General features: G+C 47.3%; 1 protein-coding gene across 3 annotated transcripts in view; it reads left to right on the forward strand.

The window, feature by feature from the left end:
* Window positions 1-422: 422 nt before the first annotated feature.
* ITGA3 (integrin subunit alpha 3) overlaps window positions 423-19788 on the forward strand; it is a 35028-nt gene continuing 15662 nt past the window's right edge. The window contains exons 1-10 of one of the 3 annotated variants that reach the window (XM_051994788.1): window positions 423-608; window positions 1210-1513; window positions 11731-11858; window positions 12343-12422; window positions 13928-14177; window positions 16181-16267; window positions 16614-16821; window positions 17234-17427; window positions 18759-18847; window positions 19237-19373. In XM_051994788.1, the coding sequence (XP_051850748.1) occupies window positions 1299-1513; window positions 11731-11858; window positions 12343-12422; window positions 13928-14177; window positions 16181-16267; window positions 16614-16821; window positions 17234-17427; window positions 18759-18847; window positions 19237-19373 (1388 nt within the window). In that variant the 5' untranslated portion in view covers window positions 423-608; window positions 1210-1298. Of the gene's footprint in view, window positions 609-790; window positions 1514-11730; window positions 11859-12342; window positions 12423-13927; window positions 14178-16180; window positions 16268-16613; window positions 16822-17233; window positions 17428-18758; window positions 18848-19236; window positions 19374-19788 lie in introns of those variants that run through there. The other 2 variants (XM_051994789.1, XM_051994787.1) reach the window with 2 other exon arrangements.

Genomic DNA, 19788 nt, shown 5'->3' on the forward strand with positions numbered 1-19788 from the left:
AAAGTGCTTAAATGTTAATCATTATTGTTGCTCTCAAGGGAGGCGCAAGGACTCCAGAATCCACCCGATTTCCAGGTCACTAAACCACATATCACTAAGAGGGAATGGGAAATGTAGGTGTGACTTAGTTTCCTCCGGTTAAAGAGCAAACTGTGAATAGTAGATGCTAGGGCCCTTCAAGCTGTATCGTTACTAATTAATAGCGATGTTCCTGTTGTCAGTTATCTGACTTGTTCTGTCCTCCTGTTCATTCTTAGAAGCCAACAAGGCTTGGGACAATTGTCCACACACAATGTCTAGAGAAAAGAATGGCTCAGAAACTCTCAGCTACCTTATCCAGGACCAACAGCAAGGAGACAGACGAGGCTGGGATCCGAACTAGCCCTAAAGCCGGACATTCCTATTCCGAAAGGAGAGATAACCCCGGGAGGCTCCAGCCGCTTGTGACCCCTCCCGGAGGGTGCGGAGCCGGGACACGATCGCTGCGGCAGCACCAATAGCCGCAGCGGCTGTGGCGAGGGCACGCTACAGGACACCTTCTCCGCCGCCGCCGCCGCCCTGACCTCCCAACCCGTTGGTTTGGTAGCAGTTTCCCGGAAGATAATGGGGTCGGGTCTTTTTTGGGGGGGTAGAAGGGGTGCGCTGAACAGGTGTTTGGGGAAGGGCGCGGGAGTTGGTGGGGAGGGATATGAGGGAGGGGCGAAGCTGCCCCTTTAAGAGGTGGTTGCAGAGCCGAGCCCTTCCCCACCCTTTCCCCGGAAGAAAAGCGGAGCCAAGGCCGAGGCTAGCTAGGTGGGGAGGTGCGGAGCTGGGCGTGGGGGAGGCGGGGCCGCGGGACCCCTCCTTCCCGCCCTCCCTCTCTCTCTCCTAGCCGCGATCTGGCCCCCGCAGCTCTGAGCCGGGATCGGGTTGCTAACGCCGGCAGGAGGCGAGGAGGGCGCAGCTAGAGCAGAGCCTAAGGGGGTAGAAAGTGGTTGGAGGATAGGGCGGAAGATACAAGGGAGCAGAGGGTCCATCAGTGCGGGCTGCGGAGACATAATCCAAGGAGGGAAGGAAGGGGAGAAAGGAAAAGGGAGAGGGGGTGATACTGACCCGGGATAGGGTAGGAGACCCGGCAAGGACAGGGTGTGAAACTGACCGGGGGCACCTGGCTGAACCAAGTAGGGCCACCTGACGGGGTTGACTGAGGGACGGTCAACTACATTGCAGGCGGCCGTGGGGGAAACAGGTGAATCCGACCACTCACATCTCCGCGCCCCCAATATACACCCATTCTCCCCACCGAGTCGACCGTAGCCATGGACCCGGGCCCCGGCGGCCGCGGTGTCCCCTGTATCCAGCGTCTGCCCCTCTGCACCTTGGCGCTGGCCCTGGTCGCTGTCGGCTGTAATGTAGCCTCCGCCTTCAACCTGGACACCCGGTTCCTAGTGGTGAAGGAGGCCTCGAACCCTGGGAGCCTCTTCGGCTACTCGGTCGCCCTCCATCGGCAGACTGAGCAGCAGCGGCGCTACCTGTGAGTGGGGCGGAGGCTGGGACTGGGGGTGGCGGGAGACGGGGACATCAAAGAGGGACCTCCAACGTTCCCGTACCCAGCCAGCTCCATTTAAGCGCTTAGAACACCCTAGGGTTTAAAGATTTATGGGCCCGGGAGGGGGTAGCTTTGCCGGGAGAGGAACGATTGAGCTGGGGAAGGGGGGCTGCGGCGGCGGAATCTGCGTTGGGAGGAGAGTAGCTAATCCCTAACACGTGCGAGAGCTGCTACAACCTGCCTCTCCCCTCTAGAAAAATTCCTAATCTTGAGGCACAGACTGGGGGGTGGGGTCCCCTTTGTGCCTTGGAGACATGACTACGAGTGACTGGATTCCTGAACATTTCCCCTCTTCTTTTCCCCTAATCCTGGGCGCCTAGTCCCCTAACTCCTCAAGATCTCAGTTATGGGGAACAGGAAAAAGGCCTAAGGGAACAGCCATGTGTCAGGAACAGCCAGGGGTCGAAATCCTCGGCTTGTAGACCCTCTTCACTGCCCACTCTCCACCTTACGCTTCCATTCCTGACTGCACTAGCCGTTTGCTCAATATATTTAGGGACAATAGCATCCTAAGATCTAGCACTGAAAGGGAACAAAGAGGAAATCTAGTTTAACCTACTCCTTTTACAGAGGAGTAAACTGAAGCCCGGAGAAGGAAAAAAGGACTTGCTTAGGGTTGCTCAAGACACAAGTCATTGATTCCTCATGTGTAAAGCCCCTGCTATTGTCACCCTATGAAAACAGCATACTCCATTTCATAGATGAGGTGAAGTGACTTTCCCCCCAAACAGTTACTGCAGTGTCTTGGATCTGGGTTCGAATTGGGATCCTCTGCTTCTGAGGGCTTTTAGCACTGATTCATGTTGAATGGACAGGATAGATGGAGACTTTTCATTTATTGAGGTCAGGAGAGGGAGTGCTCCCTTGACCTAGCCCATGTACGCCCCCTTGAGGTTTCAGTGGGCGCTCTCCCACCCACCAATGTGTTCCCGGTCTCCAACAGTTGGGACCCCTCCCCCTTTCCCCACCTTCTCCCCAGCATCTTCTCCACATTCCACACATTCATGCTGGATCTTCAGCCCTGAGTGTGTTTGTTTTGGTTTGAAGAGGAAAATGGTCATTTTTTTCTCCTTTCTTTTCTCTCTATTTCCTACTCCCCAGCAGCTGCTGAGAAAAAAGGAGGGGGGCAGGGAGGTCAGGGTTCTGGTGAAGGGGAAGGTGATAGCATCCAGCTGTTTGAGTACCGAGTCCTTTGTTGGACATACTGTCTAATTACTGATTGTTGAGTGCTTTGGGATCTTAAATGGAGTACTTGTTATTCCGTCATGTCTGACTTTTCATGACCCCTTTTTGAGATTTTCTTGGCAAAGGTACTGGGGTAGTATTTCATTTCCTTCGACTTGTTTTACAGTTGAGGAAACCGAGGTAAACAAAATGAAGTGACTTATCCAAGGTCACACAGCTAGCAAGTGTTTGTGGTTGGATTTGAACTCAGATCTTCTATGGCTCTAAGCCTGGCACTTAGCTGCTTCAGACAGGCTGGGCATTTATTTTATTATTTTGTTTTATTTTGATAGAGGTGGGCTTGGACAGGAAGACCTCCATGAGAGATAGGGGTGATGTTGTTAAGGCAGGGAACGGAAGCAAGGAGGATTTCAACTTTCTCAGAGCTGGGCAACTTTAATGGACAAGAGGCTCAATCTCTACCAGACAGTGGTTGAAGGTACTTGGGGAAATTATAGCAGAGTTCATAGACCGACCTGCCTCGTCTCAGCCTATGCCCTTCTGAGAAACTTGAAAAATGACTAAAGTCCAAACCTTTCTAGCAGCCTTGACCTTTGACCCATGGCTGGTAGATCCCAGCTCCATCTAGAGCTTAACTCTAACTTGGGAAAGGTTGAGTAAGAACTGGGAAGTCTGGGCCACTAAGTTTTCCTCATGACTCCTAGCCTGAAAAGTGACTGGATTAATTGGCCTTTGAGAGCCCTTTCACCTCTAGATTTACAATCATTTGATCTCTGAGATCTCTTCCCCTAGAATCTGACAGTCTTTAATTTCACATACCTTCCCTTGGTTTCCAGAGTGAGAATTATAGTAGTATGAGGGTTCAGTTTTCCTATCAGCTAAATCTTTCGATACCCAAGTCTCATTCAAGTGCTCTTCAGGACATCTCAAAGCAGCCCTGGTTCAGAATCATAAAATTATAGAGCTATAAGGGACTTTCTAGTGTGCTATTACCTTCCTCTTGCCCTGAAATATCTTCTTCAGGATTTTTTGAATTCAGGATTCTGGATTTTTCTGTCACATATGATTCTGGACCTACCTGAACCTGGAAATCTAGGTCATGTATGTAGGGGGAAGAGGGTGGAGAAATTGTGATCTCTAGGTCTCTTGGGAAGTTTTCCTCTCTTGTTCTGCCAGAGACCCCTCAGCAGGGCCAGATGGGCCTGGATAGAGACAATCAGCTGTGTATCCAGATGTGAGCAGCTGCCTGAAAAGTCAAGCTGTGAACTGAAACCTTCTGGCCGGAGCCCTGAGCTATTGGGCCAGGATACTAGCTTCCTCTAGGGGAATGAGAGAATCAAAGATGGAGACGAAACACCATTCTGATCCCTGACAGACAGTTGGTAGTTCAGTTAACATAGACTGACATGGTACCTACTAGTGTATGAAGCAGGAGTATTTTCTCAGGCGGATATACTACTGATCTTCTTCCAGGACTGTGGTCTGTCCCCTCACACTAACATATACACGCTTGTGACTTAGATTTTTAGGTTCAGTTAGTTCTAGGAGCATACCTAGCTGCCACAGAGAGACCCAGAATTTCTGAATTCAAATTCTTGGAGCAAGTGGAAGGAGTTGACAGACTAGAAAGTCCCATATTTCTCTGAAATTTTATGCTTTTGAGCTGTGGTGCTTTGAAATCCTCAGGTGAAGAGAAGGGACATGTCATATCAATGAGCAAAGAGAAAAGTGGAAATTATTCCTTGAAGATAATCCCCAGGCCCCTTTACTCTTAGGTTTAATAAAAGTCTAGCATGTCTATAGTGCCTAAGATCTATAAAGTCTCAGCAACCTTGAGGTAAGTGCTATTATTATCATCCCCATTTTACAGATGAAGAAACAGAGGCTGGGATAGGTTAAGTATCTTCTAGAGTCCAACTCCATCCACTGTGCTACTTTAGATTACTAGATTTCTAGAAACCCAGTTTAGTTTTCTATAACAGAGTTCCAGGAAGAGCAGACATGATTCTATTAGGGTTTAGTTCTTCCCTTCCCCTAGACTGGCACCAAGGAGCACTATGGGAAGAGAAGGTTGTGGGTACGTAGATCCAGGAGTGCCTCCTGTGATCTCTGAAAATATGCTCCCTGTAGCATAGGCTGAGCTGGCACTCCTTGGGCCTGGTAGAGAGGATGGCAGCTAAGGCCTCAGGCACCCATCACAGAGGGTGAACCTCTTTCTTTGTCTTATCTCTGCTTCAGAAGCCAGTGAGAGAGTCCTTCACCTTGAAAGAAATGTAGTTGTGTGCTGGCTTCCTCTCAAAAGGAGGAAGAAGTTGGTGGGGTGCTTTTTAATTTATTTTTATTTTTTAGCAAATAGGCTTGAAGATAGACTTTTCTCAGGAGCCAGAAGGGACGAAGACACCCAGAAAGTAGGGAATGGGGGGGGAAGCTATCCAACCATCCTTTCCTCTTTCAATTCATAATGAAGTATTAGCTGGTGAAGGTGGCCTTGCCATGTCCTTTAAGCCTACTTTTGGGGGTTTCCCTCAGTGCCTTTCTTCCTCTTATCTCTTGTCTTTTCCCTTCTTAATCACTTTTTCTTCTCTCTCTCCTTTCCCCTTTATGTCTTTCTCTCTCCCCGTCCCATCTTTTTGTCTTTTACATGTCTCTCTCCCCTCCTCTCCATCTTTTCCCACCATCTCTCTCCCCTATCTCTTTCCACCTCATCATTTTGCCCATCTTTCTCCCTCAAACTTTTTCTTCTCCTTTTCTTTCTCTCTCTCTCCTCCCCATGTCTCTTCCCCCACTCCATCACTTTCTCTCCCTAGTTCTCCCCATGATTTTTTCCTCTCTCTTTTCCCCCATCTCTTTCTTCCTCTTTTCTCCATTTCCTTCCTATTCTCTTCTCTCTTCACCTTCCAACCAGTTACTCTGGCTTGAGGCGCTGAGTCACTATGGGGGGAGAAGGCAATGCCTGTGTTTATGTGGAGGGGCCTACCATTCCATCTTGGGCTTTCTAGAGCTTTGCTACCGCCAGGGGAAGAGTCCTCCAGGGATATGTCTAATTCAGGAAACAGGGTTGGCACTGAGCTGGGATTCAGGCAGCAGGGAGTTGCTGCCCCTAGGCAGAACTTGCTCCTTCCCTCTTCTTAAGTGCTCCCATCCCTTTGTGGAAGATTTACCTTAAATCAGAAATAACATCCAGCATCTGGGGGATTCCTGGAGACAGCTTCACTGAGTGCTGACTTCTGGCACCTCCTTTTGCTTGGGTGCTCTCTAGAACATCCCAAAATGCTTTCTGGAATTGAATTTTCCCTGTCTACTCTTACTGGAAGAAGGGGAAGAAAGGATCTAGCTGAACCCCAATAGTAATCTGTTGGGAAGTATTTGAAGAAATCTTAAAAGCTATTGTTACCCTATAATCACCTCCTCCCCCTTCCCCTTGGCCTTGCCCCAGCCTGCCTTTTTCTTCCAAGGAGTGATAGATGCTGATGCCCCTAACCCTCCTGAGTCCCATTTCCTAGCTTTTATCACTTCTTCTGTTTCTCTACTTTGATGCTCCATTAGCTTTGAACTACCAGGGAGCCAGGCTAGGGGAGGAAGCATTACTTCCCAGTGCTTCAGCTCCCCAGAGCCTGGGAGGGGCTCTGCTACCTTATAGGAAAGAGGATGAGAAAAGCAGCTATTTTGCAGAAGTTTCTAAGGTTTTTTGCATCATCTTTACCCAAAACCATCTCAGGGAAATGTGAGGGGAAGTGCATGAAAGGATTGTGATCTTCAACTAATTTCTCATCCCTGGGCCTCAGTTTCTTCATCTGTAAAAAGGCATGATTTAAACTTAACTGTGGAAGTTAGTTCAAAATTGAAAGTTTGGAGTTGAAACCTTTGTGTTTCCTTTCAGCTCTAAAACTATGGTCCCAACTTTTCTGAAAAAGTTTTCACTGTTGTTAATTCCATTCCCTTTGATTTTTAGACCATTTCAGTATATTAAGTTTTGCCTTAGGATCCCAACTAGAAGGGCCAGAGTCTTCTAAAAAAGCCTGGGAGATCAGAGAAGTACCAAACTGAGGAAGGGGCTCTCCCCCCATCCCCCTGACCAGAAGTTGACCAAACCTACTTGGCTGAAATGTTGGGAATTATTTCTTCAACAAACATTTATTTAGCCTTTATTATGTGCCAAGTATTGTACTTCTGGATCCCGAACATAGTTTGGGAAAATAGTGTTCTTGTCATACAAGGGTTCTTTATTCTGCCTTTGGTTTAGGTTTGGTTTGGAAGGGAAGGATAAGCAATATATTTTACACCTTTAGGCTTTTCTCTTTCATCAAAGGGTTTGGTGAAAAAGATGAGGTTTTCACTAGTTGACCCCTTTGACTCCTTTATAGGGTGCTCCATGATGGTGGGAAGTTTATTGGGACTTCGGAATGGAGCTCAGTGGAGTAGACACTTTCTTCATATCCTTTGAATCCCACGATCTAGGAATAGGAGCTGAGGGATCAGGAAAGAATGAAGATTATTTCCTTCACAAATATTCATGCCCTTCTCCCCTTCTCTCTATTCTCCTATGATGTCTCTGTCCTACTGCCTGGCTAGTAGATGAGATGCTGAAGCCTTTTATAGGATCACAGATTTAGAGCTAAAAGGAATTCTAGATACTATCGAGTTCAACCTCTGTCATTTTCCAAATGAGGAAACTGAGGCACACAAAGGGCAAGTGACCTTGCTCATGATCACATAATTGGTATTGGAGGCAAGACTTGAACTCTTTCTCACTCATATCCAATGCATTACCCTCTATGACTATAACTTCTTTTAAAAAAGTGTTCATTTATATGGCAGCCAAATATGGCATGCCAAAGTCCAGGAGCCCTCTCCTCTTTTCCTCTTCCAGTTCACTAACCCTTTGCCACCTGTTTTATATGCCTGTTGTTGTTCTGCAGTCATGTCTCTTTGTGATCCTGTGAACTTCTGCCCATTGGGTTTTCTTGGCAAAGATTCCTTTTCAGTGGGTCACCAATCCATATGCAAACCGAAGTCAAGTGACTTGCCTAAGATCACATAGCTAGGAGTTTTCTGAGGCTGGATTTGAACTTTTGACTTCCTAACTTAGAGCCCAGCACTCTACCCACTGGGTTTTCTAATTGCATCTCCACATGTTTTGTTGTTCCTTCATTTATTTCAGTCACGTTTGACTTTTCGTGACCCCATTTGGGCTTTTCTTGGAAAAGATACTGGAGTTGTTTGCCATTTTCTTTTCCAGCTCATTTTACAGATGGGAAAACTGAGGCAAACAGGATCAAGTGACTTGTTCAGGATCTCACAAGTGTCTGAAGCTGGAATTGAAGATCTTCCTTATTCCAGGCTCAGCGCTCTACCTACCGTACTACCTAGCTGTCCATGTGCCTATCCAATTCTTACTCCTAATTGAGTGGTATTTCTGCAGAGAAATGTATCTAGTCTTTTCCTTTCTGCCCTGTGTTTTTTGTTGTTCCTGTGCATTTAACAGGATTTCCTGTGATATCTGTATCAGTGTCCCTTCGCCATACTCTGAAATGTCACAAGACTAAAACCCTATCTAAACTTCGGATCTCTCCTTTGACACAGTACTTTGCAGATAGTATATATTTGTGGAACTGAACTGATTTTCATCTGGGGGAGGGAGAACACACAACCAGCCAAAGTGGGTTACCCTCGGGTCAGCCCCCCTGCCCAAAATGCTTTCACTGCTCTCCTTCCTCTGTCTCTGATGCCTACAGCTCTCTACCCTCCACCTTTCCCCCAACCTAGCACAGAACTCTAAGTCGTGATCTGCTCCATCCCGGGCAAGGAGCCAGTAAGGCTGGAGGGGCCTCTGAGCCAGGAGCTAAAAATACCCAGGGGCTGGGGGGGAGGAGGGCTTGGTGTTGCGGGAAGGTTCCCTGTGGAATCTCTAGGGAGGGAGGGATTGGATCCGGATGGAATTGGTGGGGGGAGGTGACTGCTGTCTGAGCATCCCTTCTTTCCCCCATCTCTGTGTCCGCAGACCCAGCGCTTGCACTGAGGATGAAGGAGGTGAGAGTAGGCAGACAGACAATTGACCGACTTCTATTCTGCTTGCTCGTGACTTTAGGAGGGGCCTGAGTTTGGGGTAATGGGAGGGGAGAGCTAGCTTACAAGCCAGAGCATGCCAGCTGCCCAGCAAGGCAGGATGTTGTCTGGGCTGGGGAAGAAGGCACCCTACCACTCCCACTCCGTCTCTCCCCCGCTGTACCCTGGCTTGAGAAGCAGTGGCAGCCTACAATCCAGGCAGAGAGGGTGGAGACAATGCTTTGTTACATTTCATTGAAGGAATCTGGGTTGGATCTTTCCTAGGTCCTGCTTCCTCCTACCTCATCAAGGACCAAAACCATCTTGAGGTCATTTTGGCCAGTCCCTTGCCTCTAGGCAAAACTATGTCCAGTCCAGACAGATCTATTGTGCTTAGTATTCCATTATCCATGTTAGGGTGTCCTTAAAGTTGGGAAGACCTACAGAAGAACTAGCCTTGATCTTTCCCGATCTGATGTTAGCCTCTGCTTTCCCAATAACACTCTTTACACTTGGGCATTTCTAATCCTCTCTTCAGTCTGACTAACCTGATGGGAAGAAATTTGCTAGAGCCAGGTCAGGCTCCAGAATAGCTGATTGTTAAATTTTCAGTATGAACATTTACGCCTCAGAAATAGAAAAGCTCTGCGAATTAGGACTTGATTTATTGTCTTCTTGATTGTATAGATTTAAGAAAGTGATGGAGAAATTTATAATAATGCAAACGAAACTAAAAGTGTGTCCTGGGGTTTCAGAAAGCTAATTGTTAAACATTTACCAGCATATTGCAGCGGATAGGGTGAGGATTACAGGGTCCAGGAGAAGTGGAACCTAGGATTTCTGGTTTTATCAGTCACATTCCCATGCATAAGGAAGTTGGGTGGCCATTAATTAAAAAGTGGCATGGCGACTGGTCCATCTTTCCCACCCACCCCCACCTCAGCTCTGGCTTCTGGCCCATATGCTGAAGGGGTGGACGGCAGACTCTAGTGGGTGGTCAGTCACCAAAGATCAGCATAACTTTCCTTGCCCCTTCCTGTATCAGACTAGGAAGTGACTAAGAGAGGGCTGACTGGCAGGGCTGGCACCTGGCCAACCATGTGTATGTTGGTACAGCTAAGGGAAGGGGGAGGGGGATTCTCCCTAAACCTTCTCCCTCCTCCTATTTCCCTGGGGCCTTAGAACAAAACTTTTGCTGTTGAGGTGTGTAGGGAAGTATAGGTTGTGTCCTGATTCCTCCCTCCCAGGCTCCTCAGGCTCTGCATTCCTGACCTGAGAAGGGAGGAATCTCCAAGTCTTTACATGCCCAGGTTTTGAACCTCTTCTCCCATTCCCATCTGCCCCTCAGTAGAGACTCAGAGTCACTGTCTAGAGGCAGAGATTGCACCCTGATGTTGCCCTTGGCTCTACCTTGGGGCCAGGTGTGGAAGGGCAACATGGCAATAAAAAAGTCAGTGGTGGATGGGGGGGGAGAAATAAACATGCGGCCCCTTGGGCCAAGAATTGGATAAAACACAGGAAATAGGGCAGGGAGCAATGGCTCTCGTTGTTATAGGGCCAGTGTTCTTACACTGAGAGGGATCCACAAACATCCATGGCCTTACAGAGTCTCAGTGTTTATCGGGCTGATCCTATCCTTGGATTTGGGGTGCCTGGCAATTCTGGAGTCCATCACGTGCCCCCTTACCTGCCTCTACCTCAGCCAGCCTAATTCCCCAGCTTTAGCTATCAGTTGCTGGAGCAGCAACAAAAGCTTTCTGTGCCTTTAGAGATGTGAGACAAAGATACTCGGTGGATTCAGTCAAGAGGTGACCAGAGCCTACCTGAACTGGGGTGTCAGCCCTCTGCATCGAGGGCAAGAGATGCTGGGAAGTTAGAAACCCCTAAATTTCACAACTGATTAAATATCAGCGTCAGAGAGGGAAAGGGTCAGGGCATTCCTGACTGACTTGAAAGGCGGTGGTATCTTCCATAGGAATGGGGAGGTTCAGGAAAAAAGGTGGATTTAGGGAAAGAGTTAATGAGTTCTCTAAATGTTGACTCCAGAAACAGAGGTAAAGTGAGAGGAGCATTGAGTGAGGAGAACATTGAACGTGTAGCCCTATAATTTTAATTGGGAAAAAGCAAAGAGAGATATAGGCTGATGACTTGAAAGGGTTTGGATTTGGGGAGTTTTTTTTTTAAGGATGATAGAAACTTGAGCATGTTTGTAGATAGAAGATCCAATAGGCAAGAAGAGCTTGGAGACTGGAGTGGGGGAAGATAATTATGGGGACTGTGTGCTGGAGAAGACCGGAGGGCATGGGATTGCATTTGTTGGCCAAGTTGGTCTTGGAGAGCAGACGCACCACATCATCAACAGATACTAAAGAAGGGACAGCTAGGTGGTGCAATGGACAGAGCATTGGTCTTGGAGTCAGGAAGTCCCAGACTCCCAGTTCAAATCCAACTCAGGCACGTAATACTCACTAGCTGTGTGACTCTAGGCAAGTCACTTAATCCAATTGCCTTGCAGAAAGAGAGACAGAAAAAGAGACAAACACACACATATACAGAGAAAAAGAGAAACAGAGACGTACAGATACTAAAGGAGGAGAGAATAGAAGGTCTCGGAAGTGCATCAGAAGAGAGAAGGGGAAGCTCCTAGTGAGCCGTATTCATTAGTGCAATGTAAGATAGATGCTCCTGTACTCTAAGTGACATGCCAGACTTTCTGAGGAGGATCACCTTAAGGGGAGAGCTGAGGCTTTCAGAGGCAATCCTCACCCTATTCAGTCAGGGAAAGGGCCTGGGTGTGCCATCCTCTCGGTACAAGTTCCCTTTTGTTAGAATGAACTTCCTTTACCTTGGATGGTACATTGGCTGAGAGTTAAATGTTAGTGTGACCTCTAGTCTCTTTTCTGCTCCCTTAGACTCCTTGCTGGTGCTCCCCAGGATCTTGCTTTACATGACAGCCAAACCAACCGGACAGGTGCAGTGTACCTGTGCCCCCTCAGCGACCGAACAGATGACTGCGAACGGATGAACATAGTGGAAAAAAGTAAGGGGGAGGGGGCTCCAATCCCCTTGTCCTGAATATTCTCCTTGGGTAACACTAAAGTACTGTGGGGCCGGGAAATTCAGAGGAGATGAGGTCACCATCCTCCAAAGGAGATCCCTGCCCTTATGGCACTCTCAGGCTGGGGATAGAAAGGGGCAAAGAGCCACAGATAACTCTGGGGGAGAGGGGAGTGGAACGTTCCAGGGAACTGGGGGAAAAGGGAGGGACTAGGCTGGGGGAAAGGTGTGGGGAAAGGTTGGTGTCCATCGTGTGAGGAAAAGATTAAAGGTAGATCCCAGGGCCAGAGAAGGCAACATGGGGAACATTTTAGGGATAGGTCTGCCTACCTGAAATAGAGAGCCCCAGCGCCCATTTGTCTGCCCTTGAGAAAACCTTGGGGTACTAGGAATGTGAGAAGTGAGTTTGTGTTTATGGGAGATGTAAACCCTTAATTTCTCCTCCTCACTCCTGCCTTTGCTCTCAGGCGATCCCAGGCAGCACATTATTGAGAACATGTGGCTTGGGGTGACAGTGGCCAGCCAGGGACCTGCTGGCAGAGTGTTGGTGAGTGGGTAGATGCGACTTGGGTCGTCCACAACCCCTGTGCTTTTCTCATACCTTCCAAACTATTCAGATCTCCTTGGGGGTGAAGGGAATGTTACCTGGCAGAGGAAGAAACAGGAATCTGAGTACCTGGCCTCTGAGAACAATATGTGTGTGTCCCAGGGCTCCCCAGGGGGGTCTGTTGCTCTTCCCAGGTTGGGTGTGGCCCAGCTCTAGTTCATGTCTCATTGCTCTTCCTGTCCCCTGGGGTGCCCACCCTTCGTGGGAATAAGGCGAGTAAGCCTCTGGGAGGAAAGGACAGAAGGGGCCTCGGGCGGCACAAACTTGGCTTTAATCGCTTCCTTTGGGAGGGAGGCGGGGCCCAGTTCCTGGGGAACCTTGCCTGCTCCGGCCTGGGCGTCAGAATCTCCTGACTACCTTGGAGCTCTTTTTGGAATCTTCTATTACCACTTGCCCACCCTCCCCTCACCTGTCCCTCTCTCTCACCCTCAGGCCCCAGTGCTGGTTCTTGCCCAGTGCCAGCAGTTCCCATGCCCAGCCCTCCACTTCTGGAGGAATAAAATTCTGGAATTCCATTTTGGACTCATTCTAGATTCTATTGCACACAACCACAGATCCAGAATTCTGCCAGTGAACTCTTCTGGACTCCCCATTCCTGGCCATTTCTAGATCAATCCGATTCCAGAATAATGATGATAATGAGCTAGCCTTTAAGGTTTGCAAAGCATTTTACAAATATTATTTCCTCACAATAACCCTGGGAGGTAGATACATTTTATAGCTGAGGAAATGGAGGCAGACAGAATCCTTTAAAATTGGCAAATTAGTTTGCATATATTATTTCATTTGATTCTTATAACCTGGAAAAGTCGCCCTATTATCTCCATTTTACAAATGGGGAAATTTGTAGGCTGGAAGTTTTCAAATGTCTTGCTCAGGGTCACAGAGATAAAAGTCTAAGACAGAATTTGAACATAGATCATCCTGATTCCAAGTCCTCTTTACTCTTTTTTCCTTTGTCACCTAGTACTTGCACACATGCACACACTATCTAATTCTAGGTCAACATCTGTTTTTGGTTTTTGTTTGTTTTTACTCTAAGACGACAGGGTATTTGGGATGGGGGAGGCAGGATGTCCTAAACTTACTCTATAACAAGTTTCTTTTTGACTTCTGAACCAAGGACTGCCCCCAACTCATCCTATGGTAATCCCCCAAACTCCCTTATTTTCCAAGGAATAATGCTCCCTTTCCCTCTCCTCCCTTCTAGAGGGAATCTAACACCCACAAATATATATATAGCTTCAAGGGCTAATGAAGGAAATGGGAAAAAACCCCAGGACTTCCTCTTTCTCCACTCCCCAGAACAATAGCCAAAAGACCCGCTGAGAGAGGTCTAAGAAACAAGCAGACAACTGCTTGTTGAGGTTCCTGGCTGTGGGGTCTCTGGTATTCTAAACAGGATGGGTTGTGACAGAGGTTTTGTCTGGGGGGGCGGTCCCCAGGTCTGTGCCCATCGCTACACCAAGGTGCTGTGGTCAGGATCGGAGGACCAGCGGCGGATGGTGGGCAAGTGTTATGTGCGGGGCAACGATCTACAGCTCGACCCCAGAGATGACTGGCAGACGTACCATAATGAGATGTGCAACAGCAACACAGACTATCTGGGCACAGGCATGTGCCAGATGGGTACCAGCGGGGGCTTTACCCACAACACTGTGTACTTTGGGGCACCTGGTGCCTACAACTGGAAAGGTGGGTAAGGAAAAGCTGCAAGTGCAAGGTGCCATCTAGCCCAGGCCTTTCGGGATGATCCAGGATGGGAAGGTGGAAGCAACAGGCTGAACTTGCTATTGACAATCTCTTCTTTCACTTTCCCATCTCAGTCCATCCATTTTTTTAAAATATCTTTTTATTGATAGAACGCATGCCAGGGTAATTTTTTACAGCATTATCCCTTGCATTCACTTCTGTTCCAATTTTTCCCCTCTCTCCCTTCACCCCCTCCCCCAGATGGCAAGCAGTCCTTTACATGTTGAATAGGTTACAGTATATCCTGGATTTAGTCCATCCATTCTTAATATGCCTCATCTGTAGCTTTAATCTTTTTAAATTGTGGAACGGGCTTCTCGTGTTTTATCTTGTTGATGGAAGCAACAGGAAAGATCCTTCAATGGGAAACAGTCAGAGTGAGAACTTCAGTTGTCTTCTGTAGGCCAAGTTACTTGATTCTTTCTCTGCTGCTTGTTTCTTTCTCTGCTGCAAACTTCTCCCTCTCTCTCTTTCCTCTCTTCCTTTCTTTACTTCCTTCTTCCTCTTTACCTTTTCCCCTTCTTTCTTCCCTCTCCCCATTTCTCCTTTTCTTCCTCTCTTCCTCCAGACTCTGTCTCTTTGTCTGTCCTTTCATGTCTTTCTCTAATATCTCTCCCTCTCCCCCTTCCTCTGCTCTGTTTCTCTCTGTCTCTCTGTCTCTTCCTTCCTTCCCTCATTCTCCTTCCCTCTCCCTTTCACTCTTTCTCCATCTGTCTTCCTCTGTCACCTCTTGCTCTGTTTTGGTCTCTGTTTGTCTGTGTCTATCTCTCTATATATGTCCATCTCTGTCTCTTTCTTTCCTTCTCCCTTTCCCTCTGTCTTTCTATCTCTCTTCCTCTTTCCTTTCCCCTCTCTCTCTCTGTTTCTCTGTCCCTCTTTCTCTCTTTCCTTCTTCCTTCATTCACCCCCTCTCTCCCTTTCTGTCTCTTAGTCTCTTCCCTCCTCCTGTTCTGTTCCTCTCTTTACTTTTTCCTTCCTCCCCTCACTCTCCCTTTCCCCTCTATCTTTCTCCTCTCTTCCTCCTTTTCTTTCTTGCTCTTCCCACACTCAGTTTCCTCCCTCTCCTTCCCTCTTACTTCCCTTTCCCTTCCTCCCTCCTTTCTTTTTTCTCTGTCTTGATCTCTCTATCTCTGTCTGTCTCTCCTCCTTCCTTCCCTTTACCCCTCTCTCTCTTTACCCCTCTTCACACAAACATACTCCATATATCACCATGACTGACAATCAGAACAAAAGGAATGGATCTGAATAGCCATTATTGAGAATCTCAAGAACCAGGTTTTCCAGGGCCTGGAAATATCAACCCAGGAGTCAGAATTTGGGGAGAGCAGCAGGATGGATGTGGCAGTAGGTTTCTAATTCAGACCCTGCAGAATGTTTTAGCAGCAGTGGAGCAACAGGAGAATAGAGTAGAAAGGCTCTTGATTTGGGAGTCCTAGGGCCTGGAGTAGCATCCTATCTCTGTTCTGTGTTGTTTGTATAAACATGGCCTAGTTAGTTCACTTTTCTGAAACTCAGTTTCCTCATTCTAAAGTAAAATACCTCAGTCTGAAATAATTTCTCAGGTCATTCCTGGTTCTAAGACTCTGAAATCTTACAGTCTTCCTGGAGGTATTTTCTATATTATGGTCAGTAGAATTTAGAAAAGGAAGGGAACTTAAAAATCATCTTAAACCACCCCTTTCACAAAGGAAGAAACTGAGACTCAGAGAGGCTAAATGCTTTACTCAAAGCTCCCAAGAAATGTCAGAGCTATAATTTGAACCCAAGTCTTTTTACTCTAAGTGAAGCATCTTTTCTCTGCTACTGTACTTGTCTCCCTAAGGAAGGGTGAGGAATCTTTGAGAGGATGATTGGAGATGGCAGGAAAGGTTTCTATGGAATTCAGAGACAGGAAGAAGGAGGGATGGGTTCTGAATGTATCCTAATTATTCCTCCTTCCCCTTAAGGTACCACCTACATGATCCAGCGAAAAGACTGGGATTTTTCCGAGCACAGTTTTACAGACAAAGAGGACGTAGGACATCTCTACATAGGTGAGTCCAGAGCTGGAATTCTTGACTATGGTATGAAGAAGAGAGGCCCTGGTGGGTGGAAGAAAAAGTCTGATGATAGTGAATGGATGTCAGGGATCTGACAGACACTCTCTTTTTCAGTATCAGTATTCCAGTATAATAGATTTCCTTTGTAACTGCAGATGTTTTATCTAATGCATTTAAAAACACGATTCTTAGGAGTCCATAGGCTTCACCAGAATGCCAAAAGGGTCACAGCACAAAAAAGACATGCTTCCCAAGGGACTTCAGGGGAGTGCTTTGGAACTATATGCAGGCTGCTCTGAGTTCCCTTGTAACCCAGCTCTTCCTTCTTTTGTTCTCCCAGGGTACACAGTACAGGTGGGGAATGGCATCTTGCACCCTGAGAGTCTCACCATTGTAGCTGGGGCTCCCCGGGACCGCCATTCAGGCTCTGTCTTCCTCATGAACCTGGAGGCAGGTGGGGAAATGCAGCTGAAGCAAGTGTTAGAGGGGAAACAGGTGGGCGCCTACTTCGGCAGTGCCATCGCTCTAGCAGACCTTAACAATGACGGGTAAGTGAGATGCTAGATCTTTGATGGATCTTGACCCTGATCACTAATCCAGGGATCACTCCTCTCCTCTAATTCAGGGAATCGGGTAGACACGTGTTATTGTGCATCCATTTTCATTTCTTTATGGATTTCAGAACAGAACTTGTGGTGGGCTCTGAGTTTGAGTATCATTGGCAAATAATTTACCTTTCCTGTATATAGGTTTTCCACAGCCAAGCAGTTTATTTTCCATCACTTCTTTATAGTCATGTATCATGCACATGGGTCTTAAATGGCCTTCCTATGCCCAAAACATGGAACCAAAGTCCCAAAGCTATGTGGCTCTATTTCTGGGTAGTGTATCCATGGATCACTTTGAGAAGGGGGACGTCACGAGGCCATTGCCTTCACATGCTCTTCTCCACTGGAATAGGTGGCAGGATATCTTAGTGGGTGCCCCCTACTACTTTGAACGGAAGGAAGAGATTGGCGGTGCTGTCTATATTTTTATGAATCAGGGAGGCATCTTCCCCACCAGCCCTTCTCAACAGCTCTATGGTCCAAGCGGCTCAACTTTTGGCTTCTCTATAGCCAGCCTTGGGGACATCAACCAGGACGGCTTCCAGGGTGAGCTTCCCCCCTTCTCCTGCCTCCTCTCAACACCCTTCCCTCTCCATTACTCCTTCAAGCCCACAAATATTTACAGAATACCTACTTTGTGAGGGAACTGTGCTGAGTTACAGGGGTGAGTATAGAGAATTAGATACAGTTGCATTCTTCCCAGAAATTACAGTGTAGTCAGAGGAATGACATGCGTATGAGAAAACATGGCTAACAAAACAAGGCAGTTTAAATACCAAATGTGTGTTGCACTCAGAAAGCTCTGGGGTTTAGAAGAGGGAAGACATGTAGTCTAGGGACCTCAGAGAGGCTTCTTAAGAGTGGTAAGATAAGATGGGCATTGACGAATAAATAAGGTTCAGATAGAGAGAAGGGAAGCCATGCTAATTAGGGAATGTATTTGGGGAATAGTGAATAGATCGGTAAGGAAAAGCAAATCGGATTCATACTTGGCTGGGGTGAGCAGATGGGGTTCATATAGGGAAATAGGAGCAGTCAAGGCTGGTAAGGTAAGTGGAACTTAAAGTACAGAAAAACTATCTTGTAGGCTAAAAGGGGCCCCTGAAAGTTTTGGAGAGTGAGTAATATCAGTTTTGTGCAGCTCTGATCAGGAAATAATGAGATATGGGGGGATGTCAGGAAGAAGAATCAGAATCAATATTATTGCAATATTATTGCAGACATCAAGATATTAAAAGATACTGAATTAGGGCAGAGTAGAGAAGTCACAGAGGAAGATTACATTATTATGGAAAAATCCACAGCATAACCTGAAGGTCATTGAGTTCAATTTACATGTTTTACAGATGAGGTGGCAGGTAAAAGTGAAGTAGGAATCCAATTTAAAATACAGATGACTTGTAGATGATAGTACCAGGGAAATGGGAGTGGGTGGAGTTGATTTTGAAGGGCAGATGAGAGATTATGTACTCAGAGCTTTAGACAGAGTGTCAGAACTGGACAGAATCCTAACTGTCTCTACCTGGCTGTGTAACTGTAGACAAATCTTTCCCTCTCATGACCTCAGTTTCCTGAGAGAGTTGGATTAGTTGGTTTCTAAAGACCTTCTGAGTTTATATTTCTATAGGTTTGGGGTTTTTTTTTTTTTGAGTTTTGCTAAAAAAAAATTTGCCCTCCTACTCTGGGATATCTGGCCCTTTCTTGGTGCTGCCCCTCCCACCACCAACCTCCATCTTTTTCCTTAAAGGTTACTATTTCTCTGGCTTGGAAACAGTTTGGGATTATTGGGACAGGCTCTCTGGGTGACCCTGTCCCAAGATGAACTGTTCTCTCTCTGTCTCTCTCTTCTCCCTTATCCCTACTCCCTTCTCCCCCAGATGTTGCAGTGGGTGCTCCATTTGAGGGTTCTGGCAAAGTCTACATCTACCACAGCAGTGCCTCAGGCCTCAAGGACCAACCTCAGCAGGTACAAGCTGGGGGCATGCCATTGGGCTGGCCACCTGCCTATCATTGTGTTCAACCCTCCCTTCTTGTCCAAGTGCCTGTCTGTCCCATGTACCCGTTTGGTCTTTCTGTTCATCCATTTACTTCTCAGCTATTGGTTGATCCCACTGCTTCAACAACCGCCACAGAGGTTTCTAGTCTCCTTTCTATCTCTTGGGCTGTATTGCCTTGTGTCTGGCAGCCCATCTGTCTATAGACTATCCCTCCATTTGTCATCCCCATGTCCCCCACTGAACATATATACAGAAAACAGGGTGAGGGGTAATTCCTTAAGCCCCATAGCCCCTGCCATTTTCTCCCCTGCAATCCCCCCTACACACACTACCACCACACACCCCACTTTGCTCCCAGGTGATTCATGGGGATAAGCTTGGCGCCCATGGCCTGGCCACCTTTGGCTACTCGCTGAGTGGGCGGCTCGACGTGGATGAGAACTCGTACCCCGACCTGCTGGTGGGGAGCCTGGCTGACCGCATCGTGCTGTTGCGGTGAGCAGGATGGGACGCATCCTCAGGGGTAGTGGGATGGACTGGCTTGGGGGACCCATTAGGAGTCAGGGAATCCATGCCTTATCTGTCCCTCACTGTCTTTCAGTAGTGTCTATTGAATGCATCCAGCTTTTGGTGTCTTTGTCTCTTGTCTCTCTGTCTCTCCCTCCTTATTTTTCTATTATATCAACTCCAATCTTCCAGTTGGAGGCAAAGTGGTATGTGAAAAGAGTCCTTCACTGGGAAATAGGATTTGATATTAACTAGGCAGCTAGGTGGTCTAGTGGATAGAGTCCTGGAATCAGGACCTTGGATACTTCCTGGCTGTGTCTTCCTGGGCAAGTCACTTAACTTCTGTCTGTCTCAGTTGTCTCATCTGTAAATTGGGGATCAAATGAAATAATCTTGGTAAAAA

The sequence above is a fragment of the Antechinus flavipes genome, chromosome 4, assembly GCF_016432865.1.
Source record: "Antechinus flavipes isolate AdamAnt ecotype Samford, QLD, Australia chromosome 4, AdamAnt_v2, whole genome shotgun sequence".
NCBI lineage: Eukaryota > Metazoa > Chordata > Mammalia > Dasyuromorphia > Dasyuridae > Antechinus > Antechinus flavipes.